At 48.5% G+C, this 27,551-nt stretch overlaps 2 protein-coding genes across 2 annotated transcripts in view; one reads left to right on the plus strand and one right to left on the minus strand.

Annotated features, from left to right (window-relative positions):
• Nucleotides 1-11,513, plus strand: part of EPHA1 (EPH receptor A1) — a 34,198-nt gene extending 22,685 nt beyond the window's left edge. Inside the window, exons 5-18 of the mRNA XM_059824568.1 lie at nucleotides 82-237; nucleotides 1,167-1,499; nucleotides 2,735-2,859; nucleotides 2,962-3,121; nucleotides 5,655-5,751; nucleotides 6,552-6,607; nucleotides 6,869-6,991; nucleotides 7,095-7,280; nucleotides 7,728-7,789; nucleotides 8,190-8,399; nucleotides 9,039-9,188; nucleotides 9,898-10,091; nucleotides 10,410-10,565; nucleotides 11,435-11,513. Coding sequence (XP_059680551.1) covers nucleotides 82-237; nucleotides 1,167-1,499; nucleotides 2,735-2,859; nucleotides 2,962-3,121; nucleotides 5,655-5,751; nucleotides 6,552-6,607; nucleotides 6,869-6,991; nucleotides 7,095-7,280; nucleotides 7,728-7,789; nucleotides 8,190-8,399; nucleotides 9,039-9,188; nucleotides 9,898-10,091; nucleotides 10,410-10,565; nucleotides 11,435-11,513 — 2,087 coding nt within the window. The remainder of the gene's footprint in view (nucleotides 1-81; nucleotides 238-1,166; nucleotides 1,500-2,734; nucleotides 2,860-2,961; nucleotides 3,122-5,654; nucleotides 5,752-6,551; nucleotides 6,608-6,868; nucleotides 6,992-7,094; nucleotides 7,281-7,727; nucleotides 7,790-8,189; nucleotides 8,400-9,038; nucleotides 9,189-9,897; nucleotides 10,092-10,409; nucleotides 10,566-11,434) is intronic.
• A 4,694-nt stretch (nucleotides 11,514-16,207) lies between these two features.
• ZYX (zyxin) lies at nucleotides 16,208-27,316 on the minus strand. The gene is made up of 9 exons (XM_059822869.1): nucleotides 27,293-27,316; nucleotides 24,695-24,955; nucleotides 21,171-21,364; nucleotides 19,234-19,740; nucleotides 18,767-18,908; nucleotides 18,514-18,683; nucleotides 18,176-18,354; nucleotides 17,771-17,891; nucleotides 16,208-17,364 (listed from the first exon to the last, which is right to left on the minus strand). The coding sequence occupies exons 2-9, from the start codon at nucleotides 24,942-24,944 to the stop codon at nucleotides 17,254-17,256; spliced, it is 1,674 nt and encodes a 557-aa protein (XP_059678852.1). The 5' UTR covers nucleotides 24,945-24,955; nucleotides 27,293-27,316; the 3' UTR covers nucleotides 16,208-17,253.
• Between the last annotated feature and the right edge of the window lie 235 nt (nucleotides 27,317-27,551).

Consider the following 27,551-nt stretch of genomic DNA (forward strand, 5'->3'; position numbering starts at 1 on the left):
AGCTGAACAAAACTGGCAGGTAGTTTCTTGTTGATCTTGGTTTATTGTTGATCTTACGTTGACTTGTTTGTCTCTTCACAGCCTGCCAGCGAGGATTCTACCGTCACTCCCTGGAGACTAAACGCTGCCTGAAGTGCCCCCCCAACAGCTTGTCGAACGAGTCAGGGGCTACGTCTTGTTCCTGCAATGCAGGCTTCTACCGAGCACCTTCGGAGGGCCAGAACATTGCTTGCACCCGTGAGTTGCAGATAGAAAGAAAGAACAATATCTAAACAGACTGGGGGATGAACTTACTGAGAGCAGCCCTGCAGAGAACTTAGGGATACTGGTGGGCGAAAATTGGACATGAGCTGGCCATGTGTGCTTGCAGCCCAGAAAGCCAAGCGTATCCTGGGCTGCATCAAAAGAAGCATGGCCAGCAGGTTGAGGGAGGTGACTCTTCCCCTCTGCTCCGCTGTCATGAGACCCCACCTGGAGTGCAGTACCCAGCTCTGGGATCCCCAGTATGAAAGAGACATGGACCTGTTAAAGTGAGTCCAGAAGAGAGCCACAAAAATGATCAGAGGGCTGGAACACCTTTCCTAATGAAGAAAGGCTGAGAGAGTTGGGGTTGTTCAGCCTGGAGAAGAGAAGGCTTAGGGAGATCTTATTGCAGCCTTTCAGTACTTAAAGGGGGCATATAAGAAAGATGGAGAAAGACTTTTTGACCAAGGCCTTTAGTGACAGAACAAGGGGCAATGGTTTTAAACTGAAAGAGAGTAGATTTAGATGGGGCATACGGAAGAATTTTCTTATGAGGAGGGTGGTGAGACACTGGAGCAGGTTGCCTGGAGAAGTTGTGGATGCCCCATCATCGGAAGTGTTCAGGGTCAGGTTGGATGGGGCTTTGAGCAAGCTGATCTAGTGAAAGATGCCCCTGTCCATGGCAGGTGGGTTGGACTAGATGATCTTTAAAGGTCCCTTCCAATCCAAATCATTCTGTGATTCTATGAACAAGGAGATGGGAGGAAACAAAATGCTGGGAAATGGGGATGAGAGATCAGAGAGGGAGAGGCTGGCAAGGGGGACAGAGGGCTCCATTCAAAATGCCTCAGCAGACGGGAAACTGCCATGGTACTTTGGGCATTAACAGCTGGATCTAATACTTTCTTTCATGCTTCTTGTAGGTCCCCCCTCAGCTCCCCGCAATGTCAGCTTCTCCCTTGTTGGCACGCAGCTGAGTCTGTGGTGGCAGCCACCCAGCGACCATGGTGGGCGAAAGGACCTGACTTACACAGTCTTCTGTCAGCGCTGTCATTTCCTGTCGTGTGAGCCATGTGAGGCTGGTGTGGTATTCTCCCCCAGTGCTTCTGGTCTCACTAAACCTGCTGTGGACGTGGATGGCCTAGAAGCTTACACCAACTACACATTTGCTGTGGAAGCCCATAATGGTGTCTCAGGAATGGGACCTGCTCCACAGAGAACTACTCCAGCTGTCTGGGTCGCAGTTGGACATGCAGGTTAGCAGGAGCAGAGAGGAGTTCTTCCTGCTTATCAGGAAAAGGAAGAGGAATCTCTGTGAATGTTTAAGCTTTCTCCGTCTTCTCCTTCTGTCTGCCACATGTGTTGGTATGGTATGATAAGGACTCTAAGGTACCTCTGCCTCTGGCATGTAAAGTCCATCAGTCATATTCCTTGCAACTCAAAGTAGCAGTAATCATTACCCACCAAGAGCTATGAATCCACCAAGGACTTAACAGAGGTGAGGAAGATAAAGCCCTCCCTGTCACACACTCGTGTAGTCCAGCCTAAGTATTGTTACGTGTGTGACGGAAAGAACAGGGGCTGTGACGTGAAATATTTCCCATGACTCGGATATTGAAAAAAAATCTGACCAAACACATCAGAAACCCTGCTGTAACTGGTGTAAAACACCTTTGAAAGCATGGAAAAATTAGGATGTTAAAAACATGCAAGTTCTTGACACATTTCTGTAGTTTAGCTTCAAGCTGGCTAGTTTGGCTGTCCTGTGAATACTTTCCAGAGTGCTGTGAAAGCGTTTATAGAAAAGTGACATCGCAGTGCTCGACAGCCCTTGGTGCTTTCCCCAAGTTCTGATTTAGTGACAAAATACGACTTTTCTTCCTGATGCTATGCGGGGGCAGCACAACTCTGAGCTAGAAAAGCAGAGCTACTTTTGGCTCGCGTCATCACTTCCTGGTGATGGTGAAGGACAAGGAGAGAACCAGGCTTGACTCTTCAGTCCTTACAGACTGTTGAGAATTGTCTTTTTATTCACGAACAGCATGCATTTGCAGTCAGCTGAGAGATTTTGAGCGTTGAATTTCACTGCACCCTTATGAAATCGAGCTGCATTCATAAATCACGTAGGATAGTTGTGTTACTGCTGCTGTAAGAGCATAAAATCCTAACATTTTTATTTCAAATTGAACACTTCCAGGCCAGTGCTGGATTAAATGTAATTTCTTGGAACACTGATTTTGTTTTGAGGGCCAAAGAAAAGTTATGCTTCCATTGTTGGGGTAGAAGCATACTATTCGTGGAAAGCAATTAAGTACAGCCAGAGACCTCATTTCCCTTTCACCACAGAAGAGAAAGATGAGGGAGTGGCAGCGGCCAGTTCCAGTTGCATGGTATGGCCAGAGAAGGAAAGAGAGAGCTTCTGGTGGAGAGAGGGCCTCGTTTGCACTGTGTTTGTATTTCTTCCTGATGTTCTCTGTTCTCTCACCTGCAGCTCCGGTGACAGTATCCAAGTTTATTCTGACACAAAGAGATGACAGTAGTCTTTCTGTTTCTTGGCTTGCCCCACGGCAGCGCAGCCGGACCTCAGTGGAGTATGAGGTCATGTTCTTTGAGAAGGTGAGGCCTGCCTTATTTGTTCTTCCCCTTTCACCCAAGGGGGAGGAAGCGTCCTCTTTGGTCAGTGTGTATTTGTTACTTGACCCTGTTTGATTTCTGCAGGGAGAGGAGGCACGTTACACAGTGAAGCACCTTCTTGAGCCAAATGTCACTCTGACAGACCTGCAGCCAGACACAGCCTACCTGCTTCGTGTGAGATCCATCACACCCCTCGGGCCTGGGCCCTACTCCCCGGAGCAGGAATTCCGCACCCTTCCACCAGGTAAAGGACAACCACTGGTATCGCATTTGGGAGAAACTCCCTTCTCCATCAGATTGTATATTCACGTGGAACACGGATCTCTTTTTGTGTTCTGCTAGCTGGAGGGCATAGACACCACACTCCTGAGTTTCTTGTCACGAGAGCCAAGCCTGTTGCCTTGTAAAAATGTAGAACAAGGAGACATTTATCCTCTTTCCTTGCTGTCATATAAAATCCACTTGTACTTTCCTGTTCAGAACTGATGAGTCTCAGGTTTGTGTGTTGTACTGGCAAATTACTTGCCAGCTCTTCATCTAGTTCTGTTGAAAGACATTTTGATTCTGGCTAATGTTTCAAAGTCTGAATGTTAGCAAAATGATTACCATATGCCTCCTTTCGTGTCAAAGTTACTAGTCAAAAGGAGAACTCAAAGGACCTCACCACTATTTTTTTCCAGCTTTATAATTTCCACTATATGTAGTCCAGCCCCTGAATGTAACTCTGCCCAAAAAGATGGTATGTGCCACTGAAAGAAGTTCTCCACCAAAGCACAAAGTGTAGAAGGCCAAGCTATTGAGGCCATGAGGAAGACCTTTCTCCTATGGCAAAGAACATCTCATACACGTCTTACATCCTCCTCTTTCCCTGGGTTATGCAGAGACTTCCCCTTTATCAAAAATTTTCTGTAATGGAGTTTGCTCTCTCTTCCTTCCACACATTCACAGATCCTCCTATTGACCCTATGGATAATTTTAGAAATATATCCATTGAAATGATGCCTTCGAAAGGCTAGTTTTATTGTAATGAAATAAGGACATGGAAGAAAGCAAAGGCATACCTTAATGTAACTAAATAGTTAAGCTACTGTGTAAAAGCTGATAAGGAGTTGCGATACCATGATTGGAATGTCATTTAAAGATTGGGCTTTTTTTGGCACCAGGAGGTTTGGTAAAATTTTCATGATAAATGATGATGACATAAATGATCTTTAACCAGTAGAATAATGTACCACAAAGGATCTGTGGAAAATATGTAAGTTAACATGTACCTTAGGTGGTTTTGATTATAAAAGGACATGTTAGAAAATACTTTCATCAGGGTTATGCTTTTTTTTAAATAAAAGTTGATCACCTCATCATGCCAAGACAAAGGTATTTTGAATATGAGAGGGATTAAAAAGAAGTGCCAGTGAGGTTTCATTTGGTGGGAGTTCTTTGATAATACTAGAAGCATTGTTTAGCTGTAATGGTCTAGGGATATTAGTGGAACAAGCTTTGCGGGGAGAGGCAATTTTTTTTAATCTGAATTTGAGAATTTAGATCCCTTAATGTCCTGCAGAAGTGCTATGTACCTAACAGCTTGTCCATTTTATTAATAAAAGATATTATTTTACCTTCCAAATCTTGCCTTTTTGATTTTAACAAAAAAGAACATTAGCTCTGCCTCTTGATTTCTGCTTAATTAAGCTGGTGATTTTTAATAATTCTAGTGGGATGAGTCAGCATCAAATTGAGCAAGAATAACAAGCGTTAATTAGGCTTTACGGATGCTGACCATTGGACTGGATGTTAGGAAACACTTCCAGACACAGTTGTCTGTGTCACGCAAGCTGTTCCTTACTTTAAAATCTGCTCGTTTATTGAAACAGTTTCTTTAGGAATTTTCTTTCTTCTGGATGTTTTCCTAAATATCTTTAGGGAAAATATTAAAACATGTAGATTCTCATTAGATATGGATATGAACACTTTTCATTAATGTATTCTTAATTTTTTTAAAATTTTTTTTAAGTTAAGGGAAATAAGGTTTAAAAACATATACTTCACCAACAGAGGTCATTTAGCATTTCCTCTGATGAATTCAAATATACTGTATGGAAACGGATGGCTTTATCTTGAGACTCTAAATGGAAGAAGACAATCTGTGCTATGTGAATGCTATCTGAATGCTATCCAATCACAAAATGAAATCACCTGACACTTAGTTTTGAGAAAGCAGGAATATAATATTAGACTGCAAGTCCATAAGCCAGTACCTGCTTGTTTCAAAAGTCCTAAGCAGACAGTGGCTTCTGTCAAGGTAATTAGACAAAGGACCAACTGCGGATATTGATGGGAGGGGGAAATTAATTCCATAAACAAGAAGAGAGTCAAGTTAGACTGCTGGGGAAAATCATGTCTTTGCTGTGCCGTAGTCTAAATCAGCTACTGAGCAGGAAGAAGGTTCTGATCTGAAAGAGTAGTTGGAGAGGAGTGGGAGGGAAGGAACAGCTGTTCTTCGTTTTTGAAAGTGTCACGGAATTTATGTGGGAAGTCAGGCATAGGGGTAAATTACTCAACTAGAAGAACAAGACTGTAGTCAAACAGATACCCACCAGAAGGTGCTCCATGCACATGAATAACAATACAATAGGACTCAAATCTGGTGGCTCCACTGCCTGGAAGACAAATGACCGTAGCTTACCTAATACCATTGGCTGGTAGAAACTGGTTGCTACGTTCCAGACAAACAATTCTTGGTCTTTTAAATGATATGGCCTTTTTCTCTGTTTCTGCAGACACGGGAGCTCTGTCTGGTGGAGTCGTAGTCTCTATTATCTTCGGAGTTCTCCTGTTTATTGGGCTGCTTCTGGGACTTCTTGTCTTTCGGCGAAAGTAAGTGTTGTTTTTTGGTATTGAAAAAGGTACAGATGTAGGAATAGCTGAGCTATGGGAGCTTGAGAAAGGGAGGGAGGCCCTGACTTCTCACAGGATATTAGATAGGTAGAGGTTAGTTAGAGAAGAAGGAGTAAGACCAGTGTGCTGTGGCAAGATGGAATGAGTCTCAGTAAGTAATTCTGATTAACAGGATTGGAGGGATTGATACGTCTGTAAGATAATGCTTGCTGCTGAGCACAGAGGAAAATGTGGTGTTTTCTTAGTTTTGTTATAATCCAGCGCTGTCATACTGTTGTCATGACAGATGAATAAAAATATTGTCATGGTACAATCATTTCTATAGCTGCTGATCAATTAAGTGGGCAATACCTGTATCCAGTCATTTCAAACGATGTTCCATATACCATTACTTTAGTGGTCCTCTACCCAGATACAAAATTCTACTTCCTTTCTAAATGTCTATAAGGCTGCTATTGTTTGGTTTTAAGAAGATCAGGTATTGTACTGAAAGTGTACAGAAAACTTAAAATAAATAGAAATTCATCTGTAATTCAGCAAGCAGAAGGATGAACAAAACTGCCTGCCTGAAAACAAAGCTCCATTTCTAAACCTAAATGAAGCATCACATTTTCCTGCTAGCTGTACTTTACCAAGTAGGTGCAGTGTCTGGTTCCTCTTTGCTCCGCACTGCCCTGAACTCTGTCCCTGACCAACTAGGGCAGACACCCTGGAAGTTTTGCTTTTCTCTTTTCTCTTTGCTGACCATTTTATTTTCATGACTGCTTCTTATGTTCCAGGCAGGCTCGTCGGAGACAAGCACGGCCAGATTACAATACTTCAGGCTTTGATCGAGGTGAGCTTCAAAGGGAGAAGCCTGGAATGGGTTGGAAGGAATGAAAAGAAACAGTAGTTTCAAACCAGACACTGGCAGGGATTTTCTGATGTAATTTGCTTCTTCCTATAACAGCTCTAGTCTTCAATGTATGTTTGGTAGATTTGTTTACTGCCATTGTCAGAATCCCATGGATTCATCTCTGCTTCTGTAGCTTTGCCTTACAAAGCGTGTTCAAAGAGTTGACAGGTTAATTTGCTCTTTTGTTTCCCTTTACTATAGAGAAAGTCTGGTTGAAGCCCTATGTAGACCTGCAACCGTATGATGACCCCAGCAGAGGGGTGCTGGAATTCACTAAGGAACTGGATGTCTCTTGTGTCACTATGGAGAATGTGATTGGAGAGGGTGAGTTACTTGTTACTCTCCCCGTCTTTCAGTTCCCCCACGCTGTTATTTTGCTGCCTGTTCCTGAGTTCATCTGTGACCGTTTTCCTCTGGTTGTCCTCAGGGGAGTTTGGGGAGGTCTATCGTGGGTCCCTGCGGCTCCCAGGGAAAGAACGTATCGTGGTTGCCATCAAGACCCTGAAGCCGACATATTCAGACTCGCAGTGGTGGAACTTTCTGCGCGAGGCAACAATTATGGGGCAATTCAATCACCCAAACATTGTGCGTCTGGAAGGGGTTGTCACCAAAAGTAAGAGTGTGTGGGAGAGGATCCTGGAATAAGAGCAGAAACTGGCACATTTCTCGGGCCTTTCTTAGAGAGGATGCTGTCAGAGAGGCTGTGCTGGGAGAAGACAGGCATTGTCATGTTAGCCTATTGCAGAGAATGAGGAAGGGAGGAGAGGTGTGGATTTCCAATGGAGTCATGAGGCAGTGTTAAGAGAGGTCTTCTTGGTTTGGTGAGTGGACGAGAAGTTGGGATAGTGTAAGGGATGCTGTAAGATTCTATGTGCGACACAAGGAGGAATACAAAATCATCAGGGGAGGTCTAAGGAGAAGGGTCAGCCAGCTGTGCCAGTGGAGTGGGGGTGCTGGCTGGGGTTGGATATGGTTCTCTGTGTTGGGGCAATGTGGAGAGCATTGAAAGGCAAGAGTAGGAGAATTGCAAAAAGGCTGACACCTTCTTGTCTTCCTCAAGGGAGGCCAATGATGATCATCACTGAGTATATGGAGAATGGAGCACTGGATACCTTCCTCCGGGTGAGAGACTCCAACCTGTAATAGGCTTGTGTACTGCCAGAACTTGCACTTGACGTGGGTTTAGGACCCTGAAAGAAGACTAGAAATAAGATCCAGACATCCACCTGCTTTCTGCTCACTAGCATTTCCAGTCTCAGCCATTGAAGCTTGATGCCATCCAGTTTGCTCAGTGTCCAGAGTGCTGCCTTTGGTAGTTGAAGTGCAGGTGCCTAATGATGACTCTGGAGACCACCACCAGTCCCTTAGTGAGAACCTGTTGGGTCCTTTGGGCTGCAGCATTGCCTTTTTGCTTGTTCACCAATGCCCACTTTTGCAAGTTGATAAGGCCAGTAACTAGAAATCAGGCAGATAGATTGATGTCAGTTGACCAGGATCTTCTCTCACTTCTTCTTCCATGCAGGACAATGAGGAAAAATTTAGCCCTGTGCAGCTTGTGAGCATGCTGCAGGGAATAGCCTCTGGCATGACCTACCTTTCAGAACACAGCTATGTGCACCGGGATCTGGCCGCTCGCAACATCCTGGTAACACGCAGTCTTCAGTGCAAGGTGTCTGACTTTGGTCTCTCCCGAATATTGGAGAATGATGCAGAGGGAACCTACGAAACCAAGGTAATGCAAAAACAATCTCTGTCTTGTAAATTAACTGTAGTCTCAGGGGGGCTGGGATTCTGCCAGATGAGAATGGCAGAATTTCTTTACAATAGGAAACACCAGGCCAGGGGAAGATTTGGATGGAAAATCTCTGAGGAAAATCCATAATAAAACTGCAAGTCACAGTGTGGATGATTCAGAAGGTGGTGCTTTGCTGTCTGGAGTCCATGTTGATTTTGTTTGCTAAGAGATTCAGAAGGACTGTGGTCTTAAAATGAGAAGCAAAATAAGAGGTCTGATCTTTTGGACTCAATTAACTTGAAGATAGCCCTGCTGTGATCAAGGGTTTGGACTAGAGACATCTATAGGTCCCTTTCAATGAAAGTTCCAGTGATTCTAATGTCTGGTGTCATTCAAAGTAGGGCAGTGACTGGTGTCAGGCTCTTACTCCCACAGCAGTGGTTTTGTGTAGCATTCAACTGAACAGACGGCTTAAACTCATTCACTTTCCAAGAATGTTTCTGTCCTTTTGAGAAATTTCCCCAGGGGTGGCGGCCCCAGTCTTTGAACCACTTTGTAAGCTCCTTGCGTGAAAGCACTGGAGAAATACAACTCAATGGTACGTGCTGGATACACTACGTCTCTGCTCTTTCACAGGGTGGTAAGATTCCCATCCGATGGACAGCCCCAGAGGCCATCGCTCATCGGATTTTCACCTCAGCCAGTGATGTTTGGAGCTTTGGAATTGTTATGTGGGAGGTGCTGTCATTTGGTGACAAGCCGTACGGGAACATGAGCAATCAAGAGGTAACAGACACTGAGCTCAAGTGCCAATTTAAAAAAATAAACAAGGCATGTAGGCCCAACTTTTGTAGATCTCCCTCGGCCTGCAGTCTTGAGATTCCTTTGAACGCATAACTACTATGTCTCCCTCCCTGCTAAAAATCAGTGCAGCCAAGTCAAGGGCAATAAGCGTTTGGGCCTCTGAACCACGTTCAGGTGTCAACAGCAATGAGCCAAATGAAAGACTGGTTAAATCAGCCATGGCTTTTCGGTCTGGAGGTGTTCTCTGTTGCTTTCTTTCTCTCCTTCCTCTGGCTCTGGAGTATTATGTCTGGTCTTATACTCATTCTAGGTTCAGCACATCTGTGAGGTTAGCACATGCTGTTGGAATTATTCCTCAGAGTCTGGTTCCCCTTTTCTCACCAGGCCTGTGCCAGGATCATTTGGACCTCACTTCTTGTGAACACGTGCCCTGAATGGCAAATGGGAGTTAGGCTAGTAAGGGACTGAAAGTACCTGCGCATGCCACTTCACTTTTTGACATCCCTTAGGTATCCTGATCCCTTACTGTGCTGCCCAAACCCTACTTTATACACATGCAATCTGCTTCAACCCCTCCCTGACGGCACACTGTGCAAAACGGTGAACTGCCTGCTCCCAGCCTCACAGAGGTCTCTGGCTCCTCTTTCACACTGTCTGCTCTTGGCCAGTTTGCTCTCTGTCCTCTCTGCAGGTGATGAAAAGCTTAGAGGACGGGTACCGGCTCCCTCCACCTGTGGACTGCCCATCTATCCTCTATGAGCTCATGAAGAGCTGCTGGTCACACGAGCGGATGAGGAGGCCTCATTTTCAGGAAATCCGGGCACAGCTGCAACATTTCATCTCAAGTCCCCAGCTCCTCCGGCCTGTTGCAGACTTTGACCCAAGGTAAGCACACTACCTTTGGAGGAGGGGAGGTTAACTGGGAGATTGTCACCTCCCTGTCTCCATCAGGAGGAGAGGTAGCGCTAGCAGTGCAGGCTGGTGAGAGGCACCTCGAATGCTCTGCGTGCGGAAGATAGTAGTCACCTCTCTCGCAAGGTGGCAGAGGGCATAGCCATTGGCCTGGGCAGTCTGACCTCACTCTGCAGAGAGCAGATAAGTTGGCCTAGCTCTGGCAGAGGGTGCTTGCCCTTTAGCTACTGTCTCATAGTACTGGCCATTTAAGGTAGTTGCCTGGCTAATGAGAGTTTTATGTGTCTCTAGGGTAACGCTCCGGCTCCCCAGCTGCAGTGGATCTGATGGGATCCCCTACCGATCCATCCCTGAGTGGCTGGAATCCATTCGCATGAAGCGCTACATCTCCAACTTTCGTACCGCTGGCCTGGACACCATGGAGTCCATTCTGGAGCTCACTGCTGAGTAAGGGCAGGCTAAGGTCCCACAAGGCCCCCCAGGCTATGCTACAAATAGCTTTGTCTGTCCCTGTGCCATCTGAACAGGCACTCGTATTTATTTGGAAGGCTTCTCTATATAGTTAAATGGAAGTGGACTGGCTTCTTGCCCTAAAAGGGAAGAATCAGCCCAGAAGAATTGGGATCAGCCCAAACTGTGAGACTAATTCTCTAACTGTCCAGGAGCCTGAGCTGCTCTGAACTCATATCAGACACAAACAGGGTAAACAATAGATGGCAGACAGTTCTCTAACCTGACCATCTCCCCACCCTTGAAGGACTTCGTAAGAGAATTTTCTTGCCTTGAACTCGAGATGGGCTAGTGGTATTCCCCACCACATCAGTCAGGCACTGTTCTGGCACAGAGCAAAGTCCTTCCGGGCTCCTTAGAAGGACTCGGGTCAGATGCTTTACCAACAGAGGCATGTTCTGTTCTAGGGTCAGGGATGTATAGCCAGCTCCAACCAGAGCAGTTACATAAACCAAATGAGCGGGCCCAGTGCAGGGACAGACCTGCTAAAGGACTGAGACACGGCCCATGTCACAAGCTGACCTCAACACAGGTCACAGATTTAATGGGAGCACAGGCCTAGTCACGAGGTGGGAGAAACCAGTTGACTGGGTGGGCAGAGGTAGCCAGGGAAGGGCAGGAACATCTAGAAGTTTCTTCCCTCTAGAGGAAAGGTAGGCATCTTAGGAGGCACTGAGGGAAAGGAAGCTTTCTGAACTAATGCTTGGTAACTGTCTCTGCCCTTACCCACATCCCAGTCCCCAAGGAACAAGAACAGCAATTAATTTTTTTATTTTTTTTTTCCTTTCTTTTCCTCTTTCCTTCAGGGACTTGAAACAGATGGGAGTGTCACTTCCAGGCCACCAGAAGAGGATCCTGTGTAGCATCCAAGGCTTTAAGGAGTGATCAGTTGTTGGCTCTCTTAAGCTTGCTAAATGCCCATTCGTACCAGATATCACTTGGAATCATTCCTATGGCAATTGCTTCCAAATGAGTGACTGGGACAAACAGAACTGAAAAGGCTCATGAGGCAACACCACCTGCTCTCATTTCTGTTCCCCCTTGCTTTAGCTCTACAGCAGCCATCAGTACGTTTCAGAGCACTGGTCTTAGAAAGTGTTCTCAACCCTGTCTTCTGTAGTCCGTTCTGAGCAGCACTGAGTAATCCCTGTAGTCCACATACCGGAGTTTCAGACCCTCAGTATATCACATGGAAACATAAGGATACATACAAAGCAAGCTGGGGGTTTTAAGACTGGAGATGAGCGTTCAGATAGAGTGGGACATTCAGGGAACACGCACAAGGACACAGACAGGTAGAGATTGGGCCCATTCACTCCCTGGCATACATTCCTTCTCACTTCAGCAGCCTTCTGTCTTCCTTATTTTATAACAGGAACAAACTATTCAGTCTTTCACAAGGCTGCTGATAAGGGATATATTTTTTTAATTCAGCTATTCTTGCCTTAAACACCAAGTCATGGTGTACTTCTTTCTTTGGAGGAGAAGTTGGGAGTAGCAGCACACCCTGCTGCAACTTCTGTGATCGCATAACCTCAGCATGTTGCTGGTTTGCACATGCACACTTCAGTGGGGAGATTTACATCTCTCCAACCTGCTTAATACCTTTACTTGTGCCATGGACAGAAAACCCATTAGGTAGCCATTTTTCTCTGCCCCTTTTTAAGAGAATAGTCTTGTTTGGCTGGATAGGGTACTTGTAACAGGAAAATGTGTAGGTGGTCTGTCTTATTCCTTCTCTGTGGAGGAAACAGTATTATTTATCAGAGCTCAAGACAGTTATAGACTGTAAATAATATTTTGTAAATAAACCTGTGGCAGAGCAGGCTGTGTTGGAGTTCTTTGGCTTATTTCAAATATGATTGGGACCATTACTTTAGCATATATATTATAAGTTCCAGCAGGGTCCTTACATCCCTGTTTAGTTGTTTCAGCCAATGGTCTTTGTCCATTTAACTGCAGATTTAATGTGGAAATGCAGTTGCACTAGGATTAAAGGATACACCTGCAGCTGGTCACTTGAGAGTTTCTTCTCTAAACCCAGTTACAGCTGATTCCATCTGTTAGCCAAGTCCACCTTCTTACAGCTCATGTGTTTACCCCTAAACTGTGAGAAGTATTAGAAGCTACTGCTGTAGTTTGATGAAATACATGTGAGTAGTACTTCCTTCTCCTGGAGAACAGACTGTCCAGGGGGAAAAAATAAATTAAAAAAAAAATCTCACTCTAATGTTCCTAAGGCTTTCTCCTACCTGGGAAGAGTAGTCACCTCAAGATTTATTTTTCAGCGCTTGAGCTGAGTCTGGGTTCTCGCAAAGTCTGAAGAAGGTGAGTGCTAGCCATTCAGCAATCAGTTACTTGCTGTAGATAGTGATCACTGTTTCCATAATTGTATAATGCTCCAAATTCTTAAGGCTATAAATTAACACTCCTGCTCCTGGGAAGGTCTTGCTTAACCATAAATGACAGAAGAGTTAAGAAGCAGAGATCTAAAGAACTGAAACTTAAAGCAAGAAGTGTGGTTTCTATTCAGCATGAGAAGCAGCAGAGTATACACAAGGAACCATAGTAAACACATACCTCAGCTACTCAAGTCACTGCAACTATAGCAAGAGATACAGCTGACAAGATAAGCTCTTACTGTGAGTCTTTTTGGTATATCAGTAAGTTTGATCTTAGTAATAGGTGTCTTTAACTTGAAGTATAGATAATAAATAAAAGTTGCTACGTGGCAGATATCCAGGCTGGAAGATAAGCCCTGATGAGGCTGACACAAGATTACGAGCTTGAGACATGCATGTGTAAACTTTAGCCTATCCTTGTGGATGATAGAAAATTGGGAGCAGTTGACACATCAGATAGTTGTGCTGCCATTCAGAGGGACCTTAATAGACAGGAGAAATGGGAAGAGAGGAGACTCATGAAGTTGAAGAAGGGAAATGCAGAGCCCTGCAACTGGGGAGGCATAGCCCCAGGCATCAGTACATGCTGGGTGCTGACTGGCTGGGAAGCAGCTTTGCAGAAGGGACCTGTAGGTCACAGTGAACAGCAAGTTGCACTTCAGCCAGTACTGTGCCCCTGTAGCAAAGGAGGCCAACAGTATCAGGGCTGCATTAGCAAATGCATCACCAGGAGCTGGAGGGAGGTGATTCTTCCCCGCTCTTCAGCATTGGTCAGACATCCAGAGCGTTGTGCACAATTTTGGGCTCCCCAGTACAAAGAAGGACATGGACTTGCTGAAGCAAGTCCAGTGAAAGGCCACTATGATTTTGAAGGGATTAGAGCATCTGACATATGAGAAGAGGCCGAGAGAGCTGGGACTATTCAGCCTCGAGATGAGAAGGTTTTGGTGGTTCTTACCATTGTGTATAAATACCTGATGGGAGGGAGCAAAGAAGAGGGAGCCGGACTCCCCTCAGTGGTATCCAGTGAAAGGAGAAGCAGCAGTGGGAACACATCAAAATACAATGAATTCCATTTGAAGGTAAGAAAAAAAACTTGCTGTGAGAGTTGTTAAACACCAGAACAGGTGACCCAGGAAGGTTGTGGAGTTCTCATCCTTGGAGGTATTAAAAAAAACTGACAGGGCACATTCCTGAGCAACCTGCTCTGCTTGACCCTGCTATGAGCAGGGAGGTCCCTTCCAACTTCAGCTGTGAGGAGCTGCTGAATCAGCTGGCCTAGACAGAGAAGAGGCTGCTCAGTTCCATGTCCTCAGGTACAGCCAGCAGCAAGTTTGAGTATGTATTCCCAACAGGCACTCATGCACACAAAATATGCACATATTATATACATGTATGTGTGTATATATACGCACACACTGTACCATGACTGGCCTGAGGCAGAAAACACAGCAGTCATGCAAGCACAGTCTCTGGCTGATCAGGATGAACCTGTTAACAGGACATATATACTACGGATCCCTCTAGTATCCAAGACCAGCCATCCAGTAGCTGGCTCCACTGTCTAGAGCCTGAGCTAGTCTCAGTTGCTGGCACCAGGACATAGGAGTCCTGGAGGCCTGCAGCCCCACTCTGGTGGTGGGTGCTCAGACCCCTCACGTGCACACAGACACGAGGCAGGCCTCCAGTAATTAGCCTCGGACATTGGCCCTACCCAGCAGCTGGCCCCAGGGCAACCTCATGTCACCTCCCAGTCACCTCATGCACAGATGCCAACTGTTCTCTGGTAGCCAGTCCAGGCTTACCAGTAGCTGACTTCCAGTCCTGAGAGTAGCTGGCTTGGACCTCCTGGGAGCTCTAGCAGCTAGCTGACTCTCAGACTCGTCTTTCCAGCATCCGGCCGAACTTCCAGCCATGCCAGCTCATGGCTCTCAAGTCCCTTACCCTACTCACTCACGAGCTACTCTGACTCGATTTTCGCTAGTGATTACGCACGGACGCATCCACCCACACGATATGCATGCATTCAGGTATTTCCAGTTGCTGGCACTTACACCTCCACATGCACTGAACAGAGTCCCTTCACACAGGAAAATAAAAAACAAAAGAAAAAGAAGAGTTTAGCAAGAAGACAGGACAGACTGCGCTGATGACACACAGGGCATGGCCAGACAAGTGTACTGTGTACGTGCAGCCAGCCCCTTCTGTGCCCTTTCCCCCCCAGTTTTCCCATGCTGCTTCCTCTCCTTGATCACTCCCTTTTCCTGCCTTTGATCCTGCCCCTACACCTCCCAGAACAAGTGCTGTACAGTCCCCAAATGCTCTTCCCCTGCACCCCATGCCCCTCAGAGGGACTAACCTCCCCTTGATCTGCCCTTCCCATTGACTCCATTGGACAGGTTTCATACCCAGACAGCAAGGCTATGGTCCTCTGACAGCTCCAGGAGGAGCTGGGTTAGAGTGCTCCTCTCCCCGTCATTGTTTCTCTCCTCTGTGCTCCTTGGCGCTTGTGGGCATGAGCTTTTAATCACATAATCTAGAAACAATCACTCAAAACAATGCCTACAAACCAGCAAGAACTCAGATAAGAGAAGAAAAAGAAAGCAAATGTACAACTTGTTTCTTCTGTGCTTATCCTACAGGAAACCTCAAAGCATTTACTGGATCATTTTGCAAGGAGTCATTAAAGATTTCCCCCAAAACTGGCAAGAGAACAAGAGCAGGTTTCATGTCTTTGAAGTGTAGAAGCATTGATGCTTACCACAAAGAGGAGTTCACCTGCAGTGACCAAGGCAGTACTACGCTTAAAACCGTCAACATCAAGCACAAACACTTTCTGAGTAGCAATAGTTATGGCAAAGCAAGCATATTGTCCACTTTATTCCAGTCTGATGCAAGTGGACTGTAATAACTTGCCTCCCAGTGACACCATCAAGCAGACTACAGTCTTGCTGTACAGAAATGCAGTCTTCCACTGCTTTAAATGAGAGCTGCTCTTCAGGCACAGAAAAGGAGAAAACAAAACAGTTTGAAAAGCAGAAAGGTGGAGAGGGAAAGGCCATTTTCAGACTCGCCATCTCTGGAGGCTAGGTGGAAGAGCAACTATACATACATCCTCTGCTGCTTAAGACAGCAGTCCTCATGGGTAGCTGAACAAATACAGCAGACTTGTTAATGGAAAAAACCCACATTTTATTGAATGCAAACAGTGGTTGGACAGCGTACTTATTCAAAAGGTTTGTTCAGTTTGAGAGCTTTTAGTCCAGGAAATGGGGCTCAGTGCAGTAACACCTCGAGCCAGACAGTACGTTGCAATTACACTGCAGCTTTCACTGACAGCAGTGAAAGAATCCCTACTGGAACGGGAGACGTCCCTCAGTCTGCTGAATCCTCATCCATGCACTGAGACGCCTCCTCACCACGTGCTGCCCGTCCCTATGACGGTCTTTATTTGTAAACATGCATTCTTTGGACTGCTTTGCTACTCTGGTGCCCAGCCTGGCTGTCCAGAAACCACACTGGGAAACAATTCATTTTGGGGAGGGAAAAAGATTTTTAAAAAAAGTTTCCAAACTCAGGAATGGAGCAGGATTCCAAACATTGCCAGTTTAATCTGGCTAAGGAAAAAAAAAGTGACAAGACAGTTAGCCAGTAAAATCCATTAGAGACAGAAAAGCTATAGTAGGTTAGCTTTTTCCAGCAACAGAGATTCCCAGTATGTTCTGCCTCCACACTCTAACCCAGGAGTGAGGGAGGGGTCAGGGGAAGAAATCCTGATAATGAGGTGGCAAAAATAAAATCAAAAACCGAAGTAGTGCTGAGATGGAGGCTTCCACTTTCTAAGGTCAAATCATCATTCTTGGCTCCATGGAACAGAAGAATGCTCAGCCCTTCCCAGCACCTTCCACCAGGTCGTGGTGGGGTGGAGGTCTGGTCTTTCTCCTCCAGAGTCTTAAGGGAACAGAGATTTTGCACTCACCTTGGTCACAGCTCCCAGCCTGGAATATGCTGTGGCCAGGAAGAGGCGACAGGAGAAGAGGTCCTTTCTTGGTGGGTGTGCAGAGTGAAGTCTAGGAGCAGTGAATCCTACATGAGTAAAGAACTGCGCTGGCATAGTCTCCATTGGTAGCAATCTGCCTTGTCAGGCAGAGGGACAGGAAAATGGCAGGGAGGGGAAGAGTATCGAGTGCGGGGGTCTCGAGGGTATGCCCACTCCAAGCTCCTCAGCGTGCCGTTTTGGCACGAACAGTGTGACACTTCATACACAGCACGTGCCCATCCAGTGGAAAGCACCCGTTCTCGTCTGCTTCAATGGACAAGGGCTTCCCACAGTCCTAAAGAGGGGAAGAAAAGAGGGAGGGAGCTCAATGACAGCCGAGAGCAAGGTAAATGCATTCAAGGATGTAAGAAATGCCCCACTGGATCAGGATAATGGCTCACAGCCCACTGGTGCTAACGGGAGGTACTCTGTTGAGGGAAGAGCAAGCCCATTCTGTGATCCCAGCATGTTCCTCCAGTATGCACAGCTGCTGTATTAGGGATGTTAGAGACTACAGCCCTGCATAGTCCTTGTTCATGGACCTGTGGTCTGTGAACATCTCATCTTTTTCTGAACCTGCTTTGAAATGCTCCATATTCATTCAAAACAATCTTAGTGTTTGGTCAGGATAGACAACAAAGGTGCCCAGTTGCTGGTGATGGGAATGGGAAAGATGGGAGGAATGGGGCCAACAGGCTTACCTCACACTTGTAACATTTCATGTGGAAATTCTTCTCCAATGCCACCACACGCACCGTCTCATCCTTTCCAGGCTCTGGCATGATAGGCTCACTACAGACTGAGCAGCGTGGAGCATACTTCCTGCAACCCACAGAAACATGGAGGAGACCATGACCATCACAGTGGCATTCAACGCAGGTTCCTTGCTGCCATACAATAGTATTAGCAGCAGAGGGAAAATAAATCACAAGGAAGTTTAGGTGGGGAAAAGACCTTAATTGCTACAAAGTACATCGCTGACTCATTTTTAAACTTCATATCCAACAGATCGCATGGGCAACCCAAACCCTTATTGCAGCAAAATTGCACAGGTGCGGGGGAATCTGTCTTCTTTCAGACACCACACGCACGTGCTCTCTCCCTACCTGTGGTAGTCATCCACACAGTGAGGCTGGTTGGCCTGGTCCACAATAAAAGAGGCCCCCTCAAGAGGGGTATGGCACATCACGCAGGTGAAGCACTGGGGATGGTATGAGTTACCAGTCGCCTTCAGCATCCGGTCTGTGATGGTCTGTTTGCAGACGCTGCACTTTTCCAAGGTCCCCTGAGCCCAAAGGAAAGAAGACAGACACATCATTAATCCAATCCCCCACCCCGGGAGGCTACAGCACAGACAGGCAAGATGGAAGGAGGAAGGGAAAGCAAGAGAGAGCAACCACAGCACGCTCAGCTCTCTCCAGCAGCTTTCATCCCAGTGACTCACAGCATAGCAGTCCTCACAGAAGGGCTTCTCATCCACATTGTAGAACTGCTGCCCCTGCAGCTGTTTCTCACATTTGAAGCAGGTGAAGCATTCCATGTGGAAAAGGCAGTCCAGGGCCCTCACAGCTGGCTGGGTTCGCGACAGAGGCTTCCGGCAGAAGCCGCAGAGCTCTGTCAATGAAAGAAGAAAGGGATTAGGAGAGAGGAAAACCCACCACAGTTAGTCCTAACTGCTGTTCACCAAAGGAACGCACCAGAAGTAGCAGCCTCTGCTGGGGGTGGATGCTCCATATCCTTCATTAGCTTCTGGGTCAACATCTCCAGCTCTTCTACCTCCTTCATGGTCAGACAGGAATTTCCCCTAGGTGGATCTGCACTGGAGCCTGCAGGTCTATGCTGCAGGAAAAGGAAACATTCAGTCCCGAAGGACTCATACAGACAGACTCCTTCCCACCCTACCCCTAATAAACCTGCTTCTCTCACCTTTACTCCTCCTCTCTGTCTCCCTCTAGGGAGCAATCTGCCATCCACTGTGCTTGCTTCTTTCCACCTTTACTTGAAGTCCTGTCCCCCTCCACCACTGTCTCCAGTTACATCTCTCTTTCAGATGGGTAACAGCTTCCCCTAGCCTGGGACAGACCCTCCCTCCTCATCCTCCACCTTCACTCCCAGTGATGCTGTGCCTGTCCAAAGACACTGGTCCCATGGCTCTACCCCTTACCGTGTCTTTTGCAGCAGCAGGTTGTTCTGTGGGACGTGGCTTCTCCTGCACTTGGGGTCTTTCCCTCTGCTGGGCATAGGTGAAATTGGGAGGCTGTGGCCTAGAGGAGGGACCTGAAGGTGAAGGGGCTGTGAACTGAGTCTGAAGGGAGGTAGGATATCTTGTGGAGTTTGAGGGAGCCATGGGAACATTGGCACCTGCTTTGGACCCAGACTTCGGAGAGCCTGCAACAGGGGGTGGGGTGAATTTAGGGGTAGTCTGAGCAGGAGGGAGAGAGGGGGGTGGAGGGACTGGTGCTAGGGGCTCCTTGCGTTGCTGCGGGGCTGCCCATGGGGTTGGGGCAGGCGTCAAATCCACTCCAGGGGGCTTGAAAGATAAGCTTCCACTTGGCTTTGGAGTGAACTTGGAAGGAAAGGAATGAGGAGTATCTCTGGGTGCAGATGGTACTTCCACATGGGCTTTTGGGGCCGATGGCTTCTCCAGAGAACCTGTGGATCCTGGAGATATCTGTGAAGAGAAGCAACAGAGAGAAACAGGCAGTTATCAGCAAGGTGGAAGAGAAAATATGCTGTCTATAGCAGTAAGTCAGCAGCTATCCCAGACCCACAATGCTAAGAGTTCCCACACTGTTACGCATTTAGCAGTCCTGACAAGCTGCAAGATCTGTGCTCTCTGGTCCTTCAGGCACCCTTTCTCGCTATGGTTTATCCAGACATTTTAATCTTCAGTAGCACCCTTCTCACTACCTCCGTTCAGCAAACCAGTCATCTCTCCTTCCACCTGCGACATTCTGGAGAGCTCACCCGGGATTTGAAGGGGTCATTCTTCTCCATGTCATCCAACATTACGGACAGTGAGTCAATCTCAAGATCAATGCTGCTCATCTTGCCACGTACCTATACCACCATCCATGAGGAAAGAGGGAGCAGAGCACGTTACAGGAACAGCCAGAGAACTGGATGTATCCCCTTACAATAGCAGATTTCAACACTTTGGACTGTGGTACAGATCTGCTCCTTGCTTTGAGTGGATAGCAAGCTGGTGGGCATGAACAGGGCACAGTCTCCAAGGTCTACAAACAGTGGGAAAATGCACAGACCAAAAGAAACTCACGGACAGATTTAAGCGAGGAAAGACATCTGGAGGTTTCTAGTCCAACACCCTGCCGACAGCAGGGCTAACTCCCAAGCTAGACCAGGTTGCTCAGGACCTTGTCCAGGTGATTTCTGAACATCCCCAAGGATGCAGATTCCCCAGCCTCTCTGGGCACCTGTGTCAGTGTTGAGCCACCCTTGGAGGGGAACAGGTTTTTCTTCTGTCCGACAGGAATTTCCCTTGCTGAAACTTGTGTCCATTGTCTCTTGTCCTCTTGCTGCGCCCCAATAAAAAGAATCTGTCTTCTCTCCAGCCCTCCTTTAGGTATTGCAGACTGCAGTTAGATCCCTGCCTTGGCCTCCTCTTCTGCAGGCTGAACAAACCCAGCTCTCGCATCACGTGCTCCAGCCCCCAATGATCGCTACGACCCTTTGCTGGACTGCACCTAGTTCAGTATTCCTCTGGGGTTACTATACTGGGGAGCCCAACTGGAAACATCCCTCCAAGATGCAGCCTCACTAGCACCGAAGAGAGATGAATAATCACTGTCCTTGTCCTGCTGACTACGCTCTCACGAACGCAGCCCCCCATGTGGTTGGCCTTTATTGCCACAGGAGCAGATTGCTGGCTCACATTCAACTCTCCGTTCACCGGGAACCCCAGGTCCTTCCTCTGCCGAGCTGCAGCCCAGCCAGTTGGCCCTAACCAATGCTGGTCCATGGGGTGGTAGCATTTTCTGCTTTCCCAGATCTCAGGGCTGCCTGCTGCTGAGTTCAGAGCGTAGCAAGAAGCTGTCCCAACTCAAAGCATTATAAGACACTACTTCCCTTGACCTCACTCACCTGTGGGGCAGGTACCTTGCTCACAGGCCCTTCATCAAACATTGGCGGCGGCGGTGGAGGAGGAGGAGAAGGAAAAGCTTCTTCTGGGGCTGGTGGAAAAGGCTCTTCAAAGGGTGGTGGGGGCGGGGGAAAAGCACAGTTTGAGGAGAAACTTGCCTCCTCTCCAGGTGGGGGAGGAGGTGGCAGCGGCAGCTCTATGGGGAAGAATGAGAATAAAAGCAAGTTTGGATCATTTCTTACTCTTAGCCAGTATGAACCCCAGGAGGGGTCTTGAAGGTATTACAGCAAGCAGTACCCCAGTACCCAGCAGAACCCAGCACCCACCAAGGACAACAGAACTCCACAGGCTGGCTTTCACCTTGTCCAAAGTTATTTGCCATCATATAAACTTTCCTCAGTAGCTACTGCAATTAGTCACTGGGAATAGTTATGGCATAATTGGGAAACATGTCTTACTCTGCCCTTTCCCACCCCTCCTCTCATTCTTTGGTTCCCAGCACATGCTTTCTCGCCAGTAACTGGCTTTGACTGCTGAATACAGGGCAGCATCAGAAGGAATGCCAGCGGACAACCCAGGACCCTGAAGAGCCTGCATTATCACAGGAAAACAAGCTGGCACCTCACAGCTGGCTAGTAAGCACTACAAGAAACAGGTGGGGGGAAAAAAGGCAAGTTGGACCAACTACCCCTTATGAGGAACCTTTGAAGCGGCTTTATTTTTCTAGGAGATGAAAACAGCTTTCCTTTTGGAGGATGAAATGTCCCCATACCCGGTACAGATTAGGACATGAGAATTTTTCCAGAACCCTTTTCAGCAGGCTGAAAAGCACCAGAGTGCCTCAATCTCCTAGAAGAAAACCCCATTGCTTCCACCTATTCATATCTGCCAAAGATGTGGAACAGGCAAAAAGAGACATTTTCTACTACAATGCAGTCAAATAAATGTGAATCCTCTTCCCTTCACCATGTATGGGAGAAGTTGTCCTCTTATTGTCCAAGCAGCAAAGAGCACTGAAGACGAGGAGGCACAACTTCCACATCCCTTCTGGACACCCACATGTCTTCCTAGCTAGCCCCAACCAGCGGCAGGGTGAAAGACCACGTTTTTCACTCCTGCTACTCCACGTGCAACTTTTAACAGCAATGATCGACTTGTCTCATCTTTATACCCAGCCGTTGTCAACAGACTTTGTAAGGGCTTCTCATCTGTAACCTAAGGGAGATGATACTGCCCTTTCAGAAAAGGAAAGCCAAAATCTTACTAGCCAGTGGAATGCATAAACTGCACTGGTATTGCAGCACCTCTCCTTCAAGCCTTCTTGTGCCACAGAAATTCTGCTTGGGGGGAAAGTAATACGAGGATGGTAATTTTTCTTTGAAACTAGTTTGGGATCAAGTTTGTATACACTTGCCTTTTGATTTATTGAAATGATAAAGAATATTGCAGAAACAAAGCCCTGATCTGCTGTCACGTTGTTTCAGATGCACTTAATGCCTGTTCTATGAATTATTCACACAAATAAAAGAGTTCCTCACAAAGTTACTACACCAGATTTATAGAATGATCAATACTAAATGTAACACTCCTACAGCAATACTAACTTAGCTGTCCTGCCATTTAAGACAAAGAGACCAATTGCTATGGCTTTATGTTATACTACTATTTGCTTGGGAAGCATATAGGAAAGGGAGAGAAGGATTGAAGAGATGCATCAGAGAAGGATCAAATCAGATGCATTTCTCTCATGACTGAGTTTTGGTGGTTCATCTGTACTTCAGATGTCTCGCTGGCCGTCCTCACCGACAGTGACACAGCGGCTTAAGCTGAATGGTTCTTTTGCTAAGCTTTCCGTCAAGTTAGTTCCTCTGTAATAAGCTTCATAAGGAAGGGAAAAGAGGAGCAATCAACACCTGATCTTCCACTCGTGCTGTATATTGAAAAATAATTTTCAACATCCATCTATCTACTTTTGTACTTCAGGTAATGTATTTGCCTCAGTTTGAGACCTTCCAACAGATGCATCCCTAATCCACACAATTACAGCAGAAAAACATAAAGCCAAAGATGGGACCTTGGATTACAGACACAAGATTCCATCCAACAATGTTTGAGAAAAAGGTCACCAGACTTAGCTGGTACAATTCTTGGCCACAGAAGCACCAACATGCTGAGGCCCTTGTGGCCCGAGAAATGGAAAAAGCGGCTTAATAATTTGTCTCCTCTGAGCACAGCATCAGCCTTCCCACCATCAGGTCAGCTGCCCGCTAGCTTAGCGTGCTAAGCTAGAAAACATCAGTGTTGCACCACCTAGTCTATGCAAGGCAGCGAAAGGCAAGAAATTTAAAACAGCAGTTAGCATTATCTGAGCACGCATGTGCCGATGGAGGTGCGCTCTGATAGAGGCTTGGGGTAATATGCAGCATGAAGCATTAGCAAGAGGTCCCTAGGGAAATTTCCGTCGGCGCCAGGCTGATCAATTCCAACTAGGGAGCCACACAACCAGGAACCTTCTGCTTCTTAGAGGACACAAAACCAGCCAACCAACAAAAAACAAAACAAAAAAACCATCCCACCACCACAGGAAATAAAAAAAAAAAGTATTTACAAAAAAAGAAAAAAAATAAAACCGCACTAAAGCAAGAAGTCACTCTACACAGGAAAACACGCCCAACCCAAACCACGAGGAAAAAGTCTGAAACTCTACAAGCCATACAAACTCTAAGTCTCCCTTCCTGTTTGTGATCGCTTCCACCATTTTTCATGCCATTATTTCTTCCTCTCCCTCTCCAGCAGCAAAGATGGCAATTGCAGAGTCCACGAGAAGGATCTCTACAGTCAGAGACAACCAACTTGAGCTCAGATGAATCAACAAGAAGGAGAACCGCATGATTCATCAGCATCAGGGTCAACCTCCCTGCAACATACTTGCTCTCAGACATGTTGGCCAGAAACTGACTGCAGTTACACAATGATGCGCTCAGGGAATACTATGAAAAACCCACTGCATTCCTCCAGCATCAGCGCAATGCAGGATTGCCTTCCTGGCTCCTTTCCTAATGGAGATACTATGTATTTTGAGATCCCTTTTGTTTTATTTCATTCTGGAGCCTCCCAGCCTCTACAGCAAGAGTATCACAGAATCACTAAGGTTGGGAAAGACCTGTAAGATCATCAAGTCCAACCATCAACCCACCACCACCATGACCACTAAAACATGTCCTGCAGGGCCACGTCCACACGTCCCTTGAACACCTCCAGTGATGGTGACTCCACCACCTCCGTGGGCAGCCTGTTCCAATGCTTCACCACTCTCTCAGTAAAGACATTTTTCCCTAATATCCAGCTGAAACCTCCCCTGATGCAACTTGAGGCCATTTCCTCTTGTCGTGTCGCTGGTCACTTGGGACCAGCCCTTCACTTATAGCAGTTACGGGCCTGTTCTCTCATTAACCCCAGTTACAGACCTCACACCCTGAGAATTTAGAAATGCATATTCACACCTGACACGCCAGCCCGCACCCACCTTCTGCCAGCTGGGACGTGGACGCTGATGGAATCTCCCCCACCTTCCCTATCTGAGCACGCTGGGCACCAGCTCCGGGAGGCGCGGGCAGCGACGACTCTGACGCACCCCCAGCCTTGAAGGGGTTCACCTTGGGTTTAGGGGCGACCACAGGTGCAAACTTCTTCTGCGGGTTGTAGAAGGAAGGGGTAGAAATGTTGATGCTGACTGTGGATGTCATGCGGGTCCCTGGGGCACCTGGGGAGGCCATCTTCTCGGCACCTGGCAGGAGAAAAGAGGGAGGAAAGCCATATGAAGCCAGCCTCGGGACAGAGTGGGAATTAATAGAGAGAAACACGGGAAACAGAGGGATACAGGAGTTTCGGTCCGGCCAGAGGCTGAGGTGCCTGAGCAGAGCACAGAGCGCTTCCAGGAGCGGCACGGGAAGAAGGAGGGACACGAACCGCAGGCGGCTGGAGCGAGCCAGGACGCTCCACCGCCTCGACTCGGTACAGCACCAGCCGCAAAGGGGGCCCGGCGCGGGGAGAACCGCGCTGGAGAGGCCGGTGGCGGCCGGCCAGGCCCCGCGTCACCCCCCGAGCCCCGCGAGGGCGACCCCCGGGGCGCTCCCCCACCGCTGGGAGCGGCATTCCCTCTCCGCCGCCTACCCGAAGGCGCCGGCCGGTTCCTCTCGACCTCGGCCCGTGACAGCCCCGGTAGCGCCCCCCGGCACCCTCCGCAGCCCCGAGTGCCGGGGGGGGGGGGGCGCGGAGCTCCCCGGCGTCACGGCCCCGGGGCAGAGCCCCTGCCCTCCGGACCTGCCCTCCGCCTCCCCTCCTTCCCGCCCCGGCGAGGGCGGCGGCCGCTCCCGCCACCCCTCACCGGCTGCGCCGGCGCCCGCTCCGCCCCCGCCCGGAAGCGCTGCCGGGCGCCCCCCCGCCCCCGCCCCGCCCGGGCACCGCCGCAGCCGGGCTCCGTCCCGCCGGGGCGGCCGCGGCCCTGCCGGGCCCAAGGGCGGCCTGCGGGCGTAGGAACGCCCTCCCCTGTCCGCCACCGGGCCCGAGCAGCCGCGGGAGGGCCCCACCGAGGCGGCCGTGTCGGGAACGGCGGGCCTCGGGACGAGAGCCACCCTTGCAGCGGTCCCTCAGCCCCCCGGGCAGGGATCCCGCCCGTGCCAGACGTCTCCGACAAGCCAGATGCTTTGCTGCGAAGCCTGGCGCGCCTGTAGCCCTCCTAACACCCCAGCACAATGGCGCTTCCGCCAGCACAGGGGCTCCCTGCCAGCGTTTCAAGCTGGCACGTTCAAATCGGTGCCCCTCCGCGCTGCCGGCCTCTGGCACACGGACAATAGCAGCGGCTGGGACAGACAGCCCCGCGGCCACGAACATCCGCGCATCCCATCTCCGCTCGTGCCCCCTTCCCAGCGCTCCCACCACTCGGAGCAGTGTGGCGAGACAAGAGTAACCCCAACAGCTTCTCCAGGTCACGAGCGCGTGACAACACGGGCAAACGCGAAGACCGTGCTGCTGCGCTTCTCGTCGCCTTCGCGCAGGGCTGATGAGTTGCACGCACCTTGACAACCTCTCCCGGGCCTTTCGCAAGGAGGGAGAGGCTGCAACGGTAAGAAGCAGCCAAAAAGCTGTGCTGAGCATCTCCCACGTGATCCAGCATGGGAAAGGGCCAAGGCAGAGGAGTAATGAGCTAGGTCTGTCCTCGATCCCTCAGACTCGCAGGGGTCAACAGACTTGCAAGTCAGAAGGGACTGACCAACTCCCCCGGTCTGCAGCTTCCCACCGAGCTACAGAAGCTATTAAAAACACCTCCGGCCTTTCTTCAGCGGCTTCTGCCTCACACCTCGCTGTTTCACTACGGTGTAATGAACCACCTGATAGTAGTTCTAGCAGAACTGACAGCATTACGAGCAGAACACCACGGTGACGACGTCACCTCTGATCACGATCCATACCGGGGTTGGTCAACACAGAGACGGTCTTGGGACATCGGCTGCTTCACAAAAAAAGTGCTGGCTTTGCTACCAGCAGCTGCTGTCTCCCTTAACCCAAAGCAGCCTGTATTTCCCGGCACGCTATGTCGCACTCACAGCCCTTTCTGCTCAGAGCTGTCTCCATCCGGCAGCTGCCCCTGCTCATCCTCACTCCTGCGTTATCGCTGTCGTCGTTTCCCCCCCCCCCCCGACCAAACAGGCTGAGAAAGGCTGGCCTTGCGGAGGGCCCCCCCCAGCCCTGCAGCGTTGCCAATACCATCTAAGCCTCACCAGAAACTCGCAGCTTATGCGAGTCCTGTGGCGCTAAGTCTTGGTAAAAGCTGTTGGAGAGGGAGTGTCACACCAGCAGACCTAATCCCAAATCCTCCTCGTCCTCATGTTTGCCCTGAGGGGAGAGATTTTTCTGCCTGCTGTAACAGCATTTAAGATGACTGAAGCAGAGCTATGAAGAAAGATCACCCCGAAGGACACAGCCAGGATACTCAGCTGCCTCGTAATGCTGTTTCTCTCTAACAGAGAGCAAGGAGAAGTAGGACAGAACCAAGCGACACCTCCCTCAGCAGCAGGGTCACCTCCCAGAAGGTCCCATGGTGGGTCTACCACCCCATACGCACCCAGGCAGCTTTCAGTCCTTTGGCCCCAAGACACCACTTCGAAAAGCTCAGCTCCGTTCTCGGGGCAGCGAAAGGAGGAGGAACCTGCGGAAGCAGAGAGCTGTTATTGTTCACCTCTGTTGGTAAAAAGCAGTTTGGCTCCAGCCACACAGGGAGCCCCCGTAAAAACTAGCCCAGCACTGTGGTCTGACACACCGCATCTGTACTTCCCCTCTTCGCCAACTTCCTCCCAACGGAGGGGAGTCGAAGGAGAACTATA

The sequence above is a fragment of the Gavia stellata genome, chromosome 1, assembly GCF_030936135.1.
Source record: "Gavia stellata isolate bGavSte3 chromosome 1, bGavSte3.hap2, whole genome shotgun sequence".
Taxonomy (NCBI): Eukaryota; Metazoa; Chordata; class Aves; order Gaviiformes; family Gaviidae; genus Gavia; species Gavia stellata.

Bases quoted from the DNA above. Each gene is read 5' to 3' on its own strand.
- ZYX (XM_059822869.1), bottom strand. From the start codon at position 24,944: ATGGCCTCCCCAGGTGCCCCAGGGACCCGCATGACATCCACAGTCAGC. The intron at 18,909-19,233 runs GTAAGGGGTAGA...CTTTTCCTGCAG, and splicing joins CTGCTGCTGCAAAAGACACG to CATAGACCTGCAGGCTCCAG. The intron at 18,355-18,513 runs GTGAGTCACTGG...CTTTGGGCTCAG, and splicing joins TCTGTGAGGACTGCTATGCT to GGGACCTTGGAAAAGTGCAG.